General features: G+C 34.9%; 2 protein-coding genes across 9 annotated transcripts in view; one reads left to right on the plus strand and one right to left on the minus strand.

Moving 5' to 3' along the window:
- Positions 1-1,476: 1,476 nt before the first annotated feature.
- Positions 1,477-5,845, minus strand: LOC129791405 (uricase). Of its 2 annotated transcripts, XM_055829567.1 has the most exons (5): positions 5,099-5,845; positions 4,881-4,975; positions 4,244-4,522; positions 2,711-3,024; positions 1,477-2,128 (listed from the first exon to the last, which is right to left on the minus strand). In XM_055829567.1, exons 1-5 carry the CDS (start codon positions 5,197-5,199, stop codon positions 1,958-1,960), a joined length of 960 nt encoding a protein of 319 aa, XP_055685542.1. In that variant the 5' UTR covers positions 5,200-5,845; the 3' UTR covers positions 1,477-1,957. The 2 variants fall into 2 exon arrangements, with proteins under 2 accessions (XP_055685542.1, XP_055685541.1); XM_055829566.1 differs by having other exon boundaries at positions 1,477-3,024; positions 5,099-5,355.
- Positions 5,846-11,150: 5,305 nt separating this feature from the next.
- The window catches only part of LOC129791401 (neuronal acetylcholine receptor subunit alpha-7), a 55,854-nt gene continuing 51,548 nt past the window's right edge, over positions 11,151-15,456 (plus strand). For 6 of the 7 annotated variants that reach the window (XM_055829563.1, XM_055829560.1, XM_055829559.1 and 3 more), the window contains exon 1: positions 11,151-12,476. The gene's annotated coding sequence lies outside the window, so the exon portion shown is untranslated. The remainder of the gene's footprint in view (positions 12,477-15,456) is intronic. The other variant, XM_055829557.1, reaches the window with a different exon arrangement.

Here is a 15,456-nt window from a genome sequence, read left to right on the forward strand (position 1 = left end):
TAATAGGACTTAGCTCTAATAGGATTCGGGCTAAGGGCTCAGTCTAAATATGGTTCGATCTAAATAGGGTTGGAACTAAGTAAATAGAGTTAAGCCTAAATAGGGCTTGGCAGAAATAGGGCTCAGCCTAAAAACGGTTTGGCATAAATAGCGTTCAACCTAAATAGGGCTTGGTCGAAATAGGACTTTACCGAAATAGTAATTGTCCTTAATAGGATTCGACCTAAATAGCTCTCGGCCTAAATAGGGTTGGTCTAAATAATGTTGTCCCAAATAGCGTTCAACCTAAATAGAGCTCTGTTTAAAAAGGACCTAGCTATTCCTGCAAAAGAAATCTGACTCTATTAAAATTTCATTACTATTTATTTGCTTTCCGAAATAGAAAATTATTCTTTGAGCTTATTTTTCATTTAACATTCTGAATTCCAATTTAAAAGCATAAGAGAAAAATTAGTCAAATTCTAAGTAAGTAAAACTAGAGCAAAGAACATATTTTTCCCAGAATTCTCTTCTATATAGATAAAACCTGTAACGGTCATATTTTTCCGTTTCATTTAAAATTAAAATTTCGAAATAAAAGTACCCAAATGGTAACAATTTTACAGGGATAAATTTTAGAACACTGTCTCACTTTGTGGGACAGCCGCATTTTTCCCCACCTTTTTTCCCTGGGATTCTTCCCAAAAAGAGTTAGTCTGTGTCAGTCTTCCTCTGTGAGCACAACCCGTGCTGGTGAAAAAGACAAATTGGCCACGAGGACGCCCCCTGACCCGTTATGGGGCCCCAAGACGAAGATCCGGCAAGTTATCCATGCCGGAAGACACAGAACATCCGACGGTGGACACTGAGTGCCGTACGGAGACGCCGCGACTGCGAGAGGCGCGACACAAATGCGCTGAGGACGTCGATCCATGGCAACGAGGGATTTATTCTGCGTGGGAGGCTAAGAGCTCCTTCGGGAGATACATTCCTCCGTCCAGATTCTTCCTCCCAAGCGAGGGCGAATGTGAGGACCAACGCGGGAGCAACTGTATGTATGCGGAAGCCTTGGATATCCGCGAGAGATCCCCTTGAAGCGGGATTTGGCACCGTGATGACGACGGAGACGAGTAGGCCCAGAAGGATGAGCGACGTCCCGACGGAGGGCAACGCCACGGGTTAAAACTGTATGTATGTTCCTTTTAAATTTCCCTTCCCGTCCGAGCACGGCGGAATTTATGTAAGGACGTTTAAAATTAAAAATGTAAAGTAGAGATTGCATTGGGAAAAATTAAATTTGACAAAAGTGATGATAAATTAAAATCTATTCTTTTTAAATAAAAATCATAAAACCCAGTAATCCCTGGCTTTTTGAAAGTTATAAACCTACCATAAATATTGTCTATTTAACCAAGTCAGACGATTGCCCAAGACAACTATACTTGTGCTACTTACTCAAATCGTAGTAAAGTAAATGAAAACATTAAACCATAAAGCTTTGTAAAAGATAATAAAATTTTATTGTACATATTAAGAGATTACAAAACAAGAGAAAAATCTGGAAATTAAAATTTATTGAATAAACAATTTAAAAGAGTCTCAAAAAGTATTATGGAGCATTTTAAATGTATTTCAGAAGGACAATATATTGCACAATTTACTAGAAAAATAACCAATTTCTATGTATATTATGTACATAACATCAATACTTTTGTCTCAAATCGTGCAATGTAAGCGATAAGAGAAATGCGAGCACCGCAAAAGTGGCACCATTACATTGATTGCAAATATCCTCCCTCATGTTGAAATGAGCAATTCCACGTTCCTCCATTCAAATATTTGCATTCATCACACAATGTGTTTGATGGAAAAATTTGGCACTTTTAATTTTAACCGCAACGTCTCGACGGGAGACTTTACAGCAACAAACAAAAAAATAAAGTTCTTAAAACAATAAATTTATGAAGAAAGTTTTAATCTAAAGCTTGCTCTTAATATCACGCCTATCCAATTGTGCGTAGATAATGCCAGAGGGTTTATCAACTGGAAGAAAGACCTCCTCATTGGTGCCTTGCACAACTTTGGGGAATTTACTGAGATCTACCGTGAAGTAGTGTTTGTTTGGCATCTCCATATCAATGGATGAAATCTGCGTCAGAGCAAAAATACGAAAATTATATATTTTAGTCAACACATCTTGCAAAAGAAACTTGCTTGCATGAACAAATTGATAAGCAGAGCACGTGCTGAGAAATTGAGATGTGAGTTAAAATGAAGAGGATGTTTCTGATGCAACATAAAAAAGCGAAATCATGTGAATTGCCAAAAAAAGGGTGGTGTGTGCACAAGAAAGGATAAAATGCACGGAAGACGTGCGGATGTAGTTGAAACAAAGCCCATGGCGGCCATGAAGTTGGAATGTATTTTTTGGGAGTTATTTTAGGTAATGATGCTGTAAAATTTTGCACATAAACCGATGAATTTAACACATTCCCAACTAAGCTGCGATTCCACATGAAAATGATAAGCCCACAGGGTCGTTTTTCAATTTTATACGTTCCCCCCCTGCCCTCTCACGCCGAACAGCATGAGGGAGACTCATAAAATTTTCCAGTAAAAATATTAAACTTTGGAAAGCAAAAAAAAAAAAACTGAATGGTGAAAGTGTGGAAAGCAACAACAAAAATATATTGTGAATGATGAAGAGGTGTGCTGAGTGTGAGAAACTTACCTCAGGTATAACATCGAGAACTTCCTTCTCCGTGAGATAGAGTGTATTTTGAACACTTGGTGACATAATGCCTTTGTCAGCGTCTCCGGCAAAATTCTTGAGAATAATCTCCGTGATTCTTACGTGGATTTTGTCAAAATCGAGGTTCTTCCAAGACGAATACTGCCACGATGATCGAACTATCGTACTAAAAATTCTATCCTTCATATCAGGCAGGGATCTGTACTCGTCATCGATAAAATTCACAAAGGACGATTGTGTTGTCTTCAGTACACGCAGGTCCTTAATTCCACTGATTACAATTGGAGTTGGATCTGAAATGTAAATCAGTCACGTTTTGTAATTCTCAAAAATTAAGCAGCTTGAATGTAAATAAAATTTGTACTTAATTAGCAACTTTTTTATTGCAACAAATTTAGTGAAAGACTTTCTCTCCATAGCAACATTTCCCAATTCAAAAAGTTAAATACATAAAATCAACATCACAGCAAAGATTAATGAGAAATTTGTAAATAAAGCTGTCATTTCACATCATTCACTTTTCAATATTACATGGGGTGTGTTATTATGGACCAAAGTTCTGCACGTGAGGAAAAGTTTTCAATTTTTAAAAAAAAATTCATTTTAACCTAGGAGCTAATGATTAACTAATGTACAAGTTATTTATATACACAGAGGAAAAGCTTTGAAAGATAACGTTTCATTAATAGTTTCTCGATGAAGAATTTTTTCTATCAGAAATATTTCGTTTAATAATAATTTATTCAAGTCTAAAGAGTCTAAAGTTTTCCCTCTGAGCTATCCTTTTTCTTTTTATTAAAGTCTCTGCTTTGCATTAGAAGAAACCTGCATATCCTGGTTCATATTTTCTCCATAGAGACAAAGCCGCGAAGATAATTTCCGCAATTACAACAGTCTTTAGATTGTTATGGGAACAATAAAAAAAATATTTTGTGAAATATTGCTCGAGAATTGCAATTATTTTGGCAAAATTCGCTTGAAATAATTTTTAAAAAATTGTCAAAAAAGGGGCCTGAAAAAAAATGTAGCGTAAAAGATTTCTAATCAAACGAAAAGTTAAGCAATCAAGTTTCTATTCAAAAATTAATTCTGAAACCACAAAATTTTTAAAAAATTACTTTTCAAAGATCTTAAATTATATTTTCCATTAAGATTCATTCAAGATAGACCAAAAAAAAACAGAGAAGAAAGTTGAAAAATATGAAAGTTTAACTCAAGAATCATCCATTTAGTTGATTTATATTTTTTCCTCATTCCCCTAGGAAAGCAACAAAATATTATTTAATGCATTCTGACCCCCTCAACACCCCAACTCCCCCTCCCAGACTCCATACTACATTATTAATATAAAATATAATTTTTACGACACTTCCATTGTCCCCAGAAATAAATTCATTCATGTGAAAAGCTATTTGTACGCCTGAGATGCTCCAAATTCTAATCCTCCGCGTAATCCGAAATACCTACATTTGCTAAATATATAGGTAGCAATCCCTTTTGCAGACAATTTACCTGTTCTTGCGTGAGTCACTGTGCAGTATCTCGTGGCTGATGGGGAAAAGATGAAAGCGTGATTGTGGAGGTTTTTAAAAGGACCATCACCACTTCCAATGCGTTTCCATGGATATTCCACCACTTGAATTGACACTTCCTTCACGTGGCTGTACTTCCCGAGGAAGTGGGCGCATAGTAGGAGGGCAAAATCCTCTGGGGATTTAACCCCATACTTTTTGGCAAGTAGATAAATTGTATTCTTTTGCGAATCCGTCGCCACAATATCGGAGTTGTCCCCTGTGTGGTGGGTGAGAAATGGGAGATTGATTAAATTTTGACTTGTAAGTTTTTCCCTTTTCTTGTAATTCCATATAGGATTATATACATAATTATATAGAAGTTTATCAGTTTGTAATTGAGTCTATGATAAAATTAATTCAGCTCTGTGTGGTTGCGGAGATAGGAGAGAGAGACAGAGAGATGCTAAAGTCGGGATTAGCATATTTTTCATCTGGAAAATTAACAATTTCTCTCGGGGGAAAGTTTAAAAAGGACTTGTTGGATAAAATTTCGAGGAAAAGTTTGCCACCCCTCCCCCCTCCACCCGTATGTACTCCACATAACAACGATGGAGAAAGTATGTGCGAAAACTCACCATATAAATAGTCCTTTTTATCGTACAACTTCAGATGGGAGCATACTTCGAGTTCTTTTATGGAGTGTACGGGACCATTTCGAACCACGTGCAACCTTAAATAACAATTTTACTTTTTTTTTAAACAATGGGAGGAAAAACACCACAAACACACATATAAGGATCATATGGCAAAGTGTGAAATTTTATCTCTCTAAAAAATAAATATATATATTTACAATTTCACATTATCCTTTCCGTAGCCATAATCACTGATTATGTAGTCACCCACTTCACTTGTATTCAAGTTGGTGTCATTACGGAGCTTCCTTGACATCATCTTTGCAGAGAAAATTGTCTATTTTCCACTCCTTGTAAACCTTCGTTTAATACACTTAAATTACAACTATAACAGCCTTTTAGTCGTCTCACACAAGCCTTGCACACACTCTGGCTGCTTCAAAAGATCTGACTAAATTGTCTCGTAAGATCCCATTACTTATAATGCAACACGAAACTGATAATGCTATCATAACATGTACGTACATATATAGCAAATAATGTTGTCTTAGGGTGATATACTAAAACATTTTTTTCAGCATCTCAAGCACTCAGAGACGAATGCTTATCAACTTGTCAGCCTCTGTAGCATGAGGAGAGCATCTTTGTCGTGGAAAAACAACTCGCACAACCCCAAAAAAAATTTCCTGATGAGAGATTGTTCTATTCATGACGCACAATTTACAAAAAAATATTCGTTATCATTTCACTTTTAGAGAATTTCTTAAGTAAATCTCTATTGCAACTTAGAAAGCAATCACGAGTTCATTTATTTCACAAGAATTACTCAATTTCGTGCAAATTATTTTCACATTACCTCCGTTAATTACTTTCATAGTAAAAACTATAATTGTACCAAATGAGTGCGTCAAAAGGAATTCCAAGTAAAATTTTCACCCTTGTCCAAATATTTAAGAATTCACTCCGTTTTAGAAGCGACACGATGTTCATCTTTGAGACTCCGAGATAATAAATTGTTTATTTACATAAAATGTGATGACATGAAGAAATTTATTAGTAAGTATGTGACACATGGTGTGAAGCAGTTCTTATACTTAAAAATGGAATTTTTCCATAATTTCTTCACTCTTCTAATCTCACAACAATTTAATAGCCCAAAACACTTCAGGGTCATCAGTCAGGCAAAAAATAAAGAAAATACAAAATAGATAAAAACTCCTCCTCAAAGGCTACATCAGTGGTGTGCGAGTTTTCTCGTCATAAGTTTCTCAATATTATGTAGATTGCATCGTAGAGAAGAAAGTAATTACACAGTGGAAACTTCAACAAGGCTAATGTAGAGAAACACCCTTAGGATGGTTTACAGATTGCATAAATTACCTGAGTGTGGGTGCGAGAGTCTTCATTACAAAAGCAAAAAGAACTTTAAGCACGGAGAAGAGTCATTATGGTGCGAGAAGAGAAAGTGTTGGATGGAAAATTCCAAATATTATAGTATGAGCAACATAATTAAGTATATATTTAGTTTAATTGGAACAAATTTAATTAAAATGCACACAGAAAGATTTTTATAACCCTAAATTAATCAAACCCCTACTGCTAACAAGTTAGTTATACAAGGAAAGGTAAGGTTATATATTTTTAGCAAATAGTTTTGAATAAATTTTATTTTATTCTGGCGAAATAAAATCAGCTTCTTGTTGTTGATAAATAGCTCTGACTTGTTAGATATGTCCTCTGGGAGTTTTGTCAAATATTTAACAAACTTTAAGGAATTCCCGGAAGGAAAAATGTTGAGAATTTTCATCCGGAAATACTATATATAGCAAATAAACAATATTTTCTTTCAATATCTTAAAAACTTTATAATTATATTCAAAAACCTTTCCTAGTATATTATATAATTTATAAATAAATACGGAATATTAAAGTTTGTTAGGGTTGTACACACGCTTGTGCAAAGAATGCGTACCCTAAGGCATCCAATAATTCCAATATACCAAGGAACTTTAAGGGATGATCGGGATGATGGAAGTTTAAAGACTAATTTCGATATAATTTGAGCTCATTTAATGAATTAAAGGTCTTTCCGAGCCTTAAGAAAGTAAGATTAAAGTCATACTAAAGTTTTATTACATACTTTGCCTTGTGAATATATAGTTTTTATCTAAAGAAAGCTATTAAATTGTCACATAGTATTATGTGTTTTTATATAATAACAGCTCTCATATTTCTCTTGTATAACCAAATACAACGTGAAAAGTCTCGTAATCATCTTAGTTTTGGCGAGCATCCAACAAATTGATAAAAAGGGGCAACATGATCATAACAAGAGCAATAAATAATGCAATAAAATTTGCAAACAATCATGCAGACTTCTAAAAGTTTCCACAGAATTTTTATTATATTTCGTACATTGAATATTAATTGATTTATTCAAATTTTTCCCTGAAAACAAACCCTTTGACGTTGCTATTTTTATGACCAGTAGTGTAATATAAAAGGAGCATGAAAGTGGATCCAAAATCCATCTAAAAGTCAATCATAACGCGTCCAGTTATAAGAGTTGGTGTCCCACAACGTGTAGAAGTTAATTTATGCGTTATAATACGATTTGTAAGCATTATCAGTAGGCAAAGTTGATTTTTTTTTGTGAAATTCAGTAATTTGATGCATAAAAATGGTCATATCTCAAGTTCTATAACACCTACAGACATTTCTTGACTAGTTATGGAAAGGTCTTAAAATAAGCTAGAATATGGGATAAATTTTGATACTTTTCAAGGTCATATCCAGAACACAAAATGGCGGCTTTTTGTTTTACCAAAACAGTATTTCGCATTTTTTGTCCTGAAGGAATGGTTCTAGAGAATTTTATTGTTCTAGAAAGTTGTAGAGACACGCAGAACCTTTAATTTGATACCAAGATGAGCAAAATCGGTCAAGCAGTTCAGGAGATATGGCTCTTACAACTTTTTAAATTCATGATTTTTTTAAATTGCCATATCTTCTAAACGGCGACATAGAATTTCTTCATTTTCGGACTGAAGAAAGATATTGAGTCCGGCTACAACATATCAAAATTTAAAGGAAATCTATAACAGATGTTCGGAGATATTGCCCCTTAAAGTTAGGCAATTTTTGTTTTTGATTTTAGTGCCTCTTGCGGATATTTTTGAAACTTGGAATGTTCTAGACAGTTGTAGGGCTTCTCAATACCTTTCATTTGATACCAAGATGGTCAAAATCGGTCAAGCCGTTCTCGAGTTATATCGAAAAAACACTTTTTTCTTTAGGCCGCCATATTTGCTAAACCGCTTGACCGATTGTCAAGTATGAATTGTTGATGAAAACATCTCACTGAGCTCTACAACATAATAAAATTTCAGACCTCTAGCTATAAGGGAAGTGGTTGACGGTATTTCAAAATGGCGGACGGCGGCCATCTTGGATTTTGAAAATGCGAAAAAATGAAATTTTACACCCACATTTCTATAGAAAACTTCAAACCGAAAGTCTCTATCTGTTACTGTTCTCGAGTTATAAGGCAAAGTTTGGACCACCGGAAGGCCGGCAGGCCGGCAGGCCGGCCGGATCAAAAATTTTCCACCACAATTTTTGGAATGTGGGTTGTCTGAAACGTGCTCATACTAAGTTTGAGCCCGATCTGAGGTGGTCGGAAAATCCGACGATTACAATACTTGGTGTTGGCCACGAAGTGGAACACCAACTAATTTCACATACTTTTGTGCACTGAATTGAATGCAATAAAATATTGCTCTAATATTATCATAAAATGTGAATGGAGAATGAATGGAAGATTCTGAATAAGAATATTCTAAAATGAACCCAAAAATCTCAATGTTTGGCTTTAGTTCAAAATTTTCCTTTCAATTTGTGATATCCTTAGAAGAGATTTCTTGTGATTTTATTCAATGCATTTTACGGTGCTTGGTAGTCAAGTTGAGTATATATTGTTTAGTTGTTGAATACTTGCCAAAATTTTTGTGAATATTCAACTAATTCAAGAAGATTTGCAAATAATCTAAATATTTTTCAAGCTCTTTGTTTTGGGAAAAATGATTTTCTTCCCAATTTTCTTCAGAATAGATCGATGGAGACGCCTGGTGGTCAAAAAATTGAGCACAATGTAGGTCACAGAATGCTAATTACTTCAAAAGCTAAAAGCATTGATTTCTTTACTAAAGCTCGTTATTTTAGCTGTGTTTCTTTCAGACACAGCTTTTGTGTACAGAGCAAAATCGAAAGTCGTCAGATCGGGCTCAAACTTGGGATGAGTACGAATTAGGGTCCCCACATTCCAAAAAACGTATGCGCCAAAAAATTTTTTTTTCCGGCCGGCCGTCCGTCCGGCCGGCCGGCCGTCCGGCCGGAACCTATCGCCTAATTGCGAGAGAACGGTAATAGGTAGAGACTTGCGGTAAACGGCAAAGTTTAAAAGTCGACTGGAAGACGTCCGATTATGATGTCAAATTTTACCCCCCACCCCCGCGTCCGCCATTTTGGATAACCTCAAAATTTTGTTTTCGCTATATCTCAGCCCCTGTAATAGCTAAAAATCTGAAATTTTGATATGTTGTAGGGGCCATCAAGAGCTTTCCAACGATGCCTCATTTTCGAAAATCGGTCAAGCCGTTTAGTCAATATGGCCGCCACAATTTTTCATCGAAAATCGACCATAACTCGAAAACGGCTTGACCGATTTTGATCAACCCGGGGTCAAATGAAAGATCTCAACAAACCCTACAACTCTCTAGAACATCCGAAGTTTCAAAAGTGACCGCTAGAGGGCCAAAAATCAAAAACAAAATTTTCGATGAGTTTTCGATGAATATCTCGAAAACGCCATTATCGATTTTCTTCATTTTTTGATATGTTATAGCTGACTATATTATCTAGCTCCATGCCAAAAATGAAGAAAATCTATGTCGCCGTTCTCGAGATATAGCCTTCCAAAGTTGGCATGTCATATCTCTGGTTCAACAAATCCGATCTTGATCAGCTCAAGCGCAAATGAAAGGTTTCGAGAAACCCTACAAATGTCTAGAACATTGCAACTTCGAGAAATGACCGCAAGAGGCGCTAAAATCAAAAACAAAGTTTTCGAAAATTTCGAACTCGAATTTTTCGAAAATGGCGACATAAATTTTTCTCATTTTTCGATATGTTATAGCTGACTTCAAGACCTTTCAAACAAAAAAAAATTTATGAAAATCTATGGATCCGTTCTCGAGATATGGCCTTCTAAAGATTTCTTAGGGTATGACTTTTCAACTTTTCCCGACTTTGCGCGTATTTAAACTAATTTGCGTTCTAGTTTGCTCTCACAAAATTGGTACACTGAAAGAAACACAGCTCTCGTAAGCTTGGTCAGCTTACCAGTACATTTAATTAATCATTTACGTCGCTGTAATAGAAGATTTTTCACGTCATAGTAAAATATGTGGGTCGTTCATTACAAAGAAAAAAAAACAATCATATAGTAACTGCGAAGGCTCAATGAGAATATCGACCGTCTTTAAGAAAGAAACAACAACGTATAGAATTTAATCAACTTCTTTGCTTTGTAAAGACAATGTGTTGACAAATGCACAGCCCACACTTTAAACATAATTTTCATTGGACAGCAAAGCGCATTGTGGAGGAGAAAACTTTCATGCTTAACTTTAAATTGAAATCATGCCTAGATAATGGTAATTAAATAACTTCCTTGGCACATTTAATTAATTCAAGTTCATTGATGCAAAAGAATGGAATCGTAAGAAATTGCAATGAAAATAACCTTATTGTTTTATTTATTTTATATATACAATGCGTTGTACATAACAATGTATACGTTCTATATGGAAATTGATAAAAAAAAGAGTTTTATTAAATAACATTGAGTGTAATCAGAAAAATGTATTTTTATATGATCCAGGAGGTTCATTGAGATATTCCCAAAGCGAATTAAAGAAGAAGAAAAAAATGTATGTGACGCAAAAAATGATTTCGTGCATAAAAAAGCAAAATATATTGTTGAAAGACAATGTGAAGAATGTTGTATAACACTCTTTAGGAGCTTCGGTGTTCTACATACTCTGTGGAGCTTTTGTATTCCACATTCGCAAACCAAACCACTTTGCCCACGTGGAGCTTTCAAACAGCACCCATTTGAAGCTTTTTTCCCATTGAATATTTCATGAAAAGTTGTGGGTGTGTGAGTGTAGAACGGAATCGCGCGCACTCGCAAAATTTTCCTGGTCCATCAGTTGTGAGACTGTAGCTCAATAAGTGATTCGGATACCTGGAGGAAGGTCCTAGTGTCTCGTTCAAGTGTATTTTTTAAGAGAAATAGCATTGAAAAAAGGGTGTTAAAATGCATTTTCGCTAAGTTTAAATTGCAAATTCAACCACAAGACATTGGGAAAAGCGTGAAAATTCGTTTTTTCATTAGGATATGTGTTGAAGAAGAAAAATTTTCCTCTCATTTTCCACCCATACATCTCTCGGAGTTATCTTTTTCCTTTTTGCCATTTTTGCAGATATACCAAAAAAAAAATTCAATACTTGTGCTCACTTTGTCCGATTCATTTTATTCCTGTTTTTCAACCCCCTCAACAATATCGTTTTAAATACAACCACCACCCCCGAAAGAAAAGTGTATCGTTTTATTTAATGGTGCTGCCCATGGAATTAGAATCACTCAATTTGTGCGTGTGTGCTTGATAAAAAAAAGGAGGAAAAACGAAGTTTTCGCAGTTTTGTAGAGAAGAGAGAGAAGCAAAAAAAAAGTTTAGAAAATTCCAGTGTGAAGTTTCGGGGTGAAAGGGACACAGAGAGAAAGGAAAGGACGATGATATTGGACATTGTTAAAATTGTCTCCTAATTCAGTGCCATTATACCAAGAAATGTTCACTGTTCAGCATCTTTCTGCAAATCACGTAGAAGTTGATAAGAATTTTCCACCCTCAAACAATCATGGACGATTCAAAAATTCATCATATAACCATACTCTTATTAAAACCTCCACCGTGCTAAAAAACTGTTTCACAGCTTGCAAAACGTAACACTGTTCATCTTTTATTTCGACACTTCAAAAAAATAAAAGTTTAATAATAATTTTCGATATAAAAACCCACCTTTAAAAAAAATTCCGCAATCTCACCTTTGTTTGTAAGTTAATTCAATATTAACGCATCAAAGAATTATGACAAAATTTTAAGCATCTCTCACTTTAATAAAATAAAAAATTCGCCTCATAAATGAGCATCAAAACCAAAAATAAAAGAAAAATTAAATAAATAAAGAAAAAAATCTGAAGACGAATAAATAAATAAAGAATTATTAAAGTAAATGTTAAGTACTAAAAGAGTAAGAAAAATGCGAGTTATGCATAAACTGTCTAAAACAAATTATAAATTTGGTGTTAATAAACGGAAGAAATGAAGAGAACGCACTAAATCTGCAAGTTTTTAAACAAGAAAAAGAGACTTAAAAAAAAACATCATCAAGAGAAGAACAAAAATGATGAAAGGGATTGTTTCTATAGTTTTGTTCTTTGACATGAATGGAAAGCTTTCTCTCAAACCAATGGTACAAATTTATTATGCAAAATTTAATAATAAAAATAAATTTTTTATAACATAATCTCATATATTGATTAAATAAAATATTAGATGTAATAACCATTGATAGAACACGAACACTATAGAATGCGATATAAATGTTACGAGACATTGTGCAGAAAAAAAAATCATCCATTTTGGAGACGCTACTTGAAAATTTTTCACATCTCTTTCGCATCCCTTTTATTCCCCCCGAAAAGCATCCCCATGTAGCCACCCTTCGTAAGTCCTTTCGCTCCCACGAAAATTCTCCCATCGTCAGCAATTTGCACTCTTTCTCCATATTACCTTTTTTTCTCGCCCTCGTCTCTCTCTTGCTTTGGCTTTTCTAACATCCCTTATCTTTTTAATTAAGGAATATGTTTCAATCTATTTTATAGATACATTTATTGCGTCTCCCCACAACATCTGCGTGTATCACATTATGTTCGTCAATTCACATTAATTTCTCACCATTTACACACCAAAACCACTCTCTCTCTCGCTCTCCATCTCTCACTTCCACACCATTCTCTCGCGCGCGTTCGCTTTTCCACACCCTCGTAGATCATGAAATTTACCATTGATGGGGACTCACACAGCCAACCCACCCACCGTCGTTGTATCCCCCAAATACACCACCCCCCACGCACAAAAAAAAATCCCATGAAATTTTCATGCTTTCCAGTTTGCACGAATTAATATTTGTCCATCCACATACACGCCCACCAGCAAACCCCGAAAAAAAGAATCAAACACACCGTTGAGAGAAAGATTTATATATTTGGTAGCATCAAAAATTCTCCAAAATGGATTATAAAGTGCAAAAATGCAATGTACATAAACACTGTGGATGATGTATTGAACACAGTTGCAAGGTTGAATATGTTGTGTGTTCACCCAACTGCTCGTTATATGTAAAACAGTGACCTAATTTTCAGTGAACACCAGAAAAGCACGACCCTCCCCCCGCGCGCGCCAAAAAAGATACATCTCATACACTCCCTTATGGCTTTTTCTACCTTTCAGCATTGCTGATAAAGCCCCCACGGTCTAATTTGATGAGCTTTCGTTGGTGAAAAAGCCACGTGAAGCATCCTTCCTCCCCCCCCCCCCCCCCGAAAAACGTGAGGTGATGATGGATCTTTCGTTTTCTTGTCACATCTCCACTCTTCTACCCAATGTGAAAAAGCTTCTACAGTGTTCGAGTTCAATTAATTTAAACAAAATCACATTTTTCGCTTCATCCAAAGTGTCATCCCAAATTTTAAATTTATTTACCTCAAAAAAAAATATCCAAATAGTCTGTCGAGCATAAATTTTTCCAGAAATAAAAAAATGCTTTTAATTTTTTTCTACCTCTATGCATTTCATTAACTATTCGTTGGTGTAGTTTTTACAACAGGGTGCCCTCCAATGTACGTGAGCTCACTTCACAAATTAAAATTCTCTGCAAATTTTTCGTATCACCCAACATTGTTAAAATTTAATTTTTTCATTTATATTTTAAAGGGAAATTTATTCATTACACTTAATGCAATAGTTTTGTTACTATTTAAGTAATTAAAAAGTTAGCATTTTTTTTTCTTCTTAAATTTTAAATTTGTTTAGAGACACTCATAGTACAGCAGATTTAAAAATTTACCTCGAAATAATTAAACTAGGATATATGTAGATCCAATTTTTCTCGGGATCGGCCTAAAATTTGATCCTGATCAATTTCCCGTTGAAATTGGGGTCATACAGGTTGAGGAAAATGAGCACTTTCCTCGATTAATTTTCCCATATGTTTTCCAAGAATTTGAATGAAATTGTACAAGTGGCGCCAACTGGTGGTCATAAAATTAAATTTAGGTTGACAAATTTATGTTTTTTGTGACTTTATTTTCAAAGAATTTATGCTGTAATGTTATGTTTTTAGTGCATTTTATGCTTTTATATTAAAGAAATATGTGTAATAAGTGCATATAAATAACCCAAAGGGCAGTGCGATGTGACAATAAGTGCATTTTTTGTGGTCAAAAAAGGTGAAAAACATCACTTTTTCCAGGTGAGTTTTCCGCATGAAAAACACCTCAGAATGCAATGCGACTACCTCACAACGATTCTAGAACGCATGAAGAATCTGAGGAAATCATATTTGATCAGGGAAAACCCCCCAATTTTCCGAAACAGAGCTCCAAAGTTTTCCCGCGAAATTGCATAGGGTCGTAGTGGAGACATCATATCGCGTGAATTTTCCAATTTATTTGTATTAAAAATGCTATGAAACCCTTCACATAAAGTCTACAATGCATTTAGAATGTAAGGAAAATCAATTTAGGCCTGGAAAACATCTCAATTTTTAGGAAAACGCCCCAAAAAAATTCCAATCACCTCACATAAAAAATGTAAACAAAGGGTTGACAATATTGTCAATGATTTCGCGGGAAAACTTTGGAGCTCTGTTCCGGAAAATTGGGGGGTTTTCCCTGACCAAATATGATTTCCTCAGATTCTGCATGCGTTCTAGAATTGTTGTGAGGAAGTTGCATTGCATTCTGAGGTGTTTTTCATGCGGAAAACTCACCTGGAAAAAGTGATGTTTTTCACCTTTTTTGACCACAAAAAATGCACTTATTGTCACATCGCACTGCCCTTTGGGTTATTTATATGCACTTATTACACATATTTCTTTAATATAAAAGCATAAAATGCACTAAAAACATAACACTACAGCATAAATTCTTTGAAAAAAAAGTCACAGAAAACATAAATTTCGTCAACTTGAAATTATTTTTGTGGCCACTCGTGGCGCCACCTGTTCAATTTTATTCAAATTCTTGGAAAACTATGGCGAAAATGAAAATGGGAAAATGCTCAGAAAGCTCAACCTGTAATACCCCAATTTCAACGGGAAATCAATCAGAATCAAATTCTGAGCCGTTCCTGAAAAAATTGGGATTACACGTGTCATTTTAATTATTTTG

Source organism: Lutzomyia longipalpis, chromosome 2, assembly GCF_024334085.1.
Source record: "Lutzomyia longipalpis isolate SR_M1_2022 chromosome 2, ASM2433408v1".
Lineage (NCBI taxonomy): Eukaryota > Metazoa > Arthropoda > Insecta > Diptera > Psychodidae > Lutzomyia > Lutzomyia longipalpis.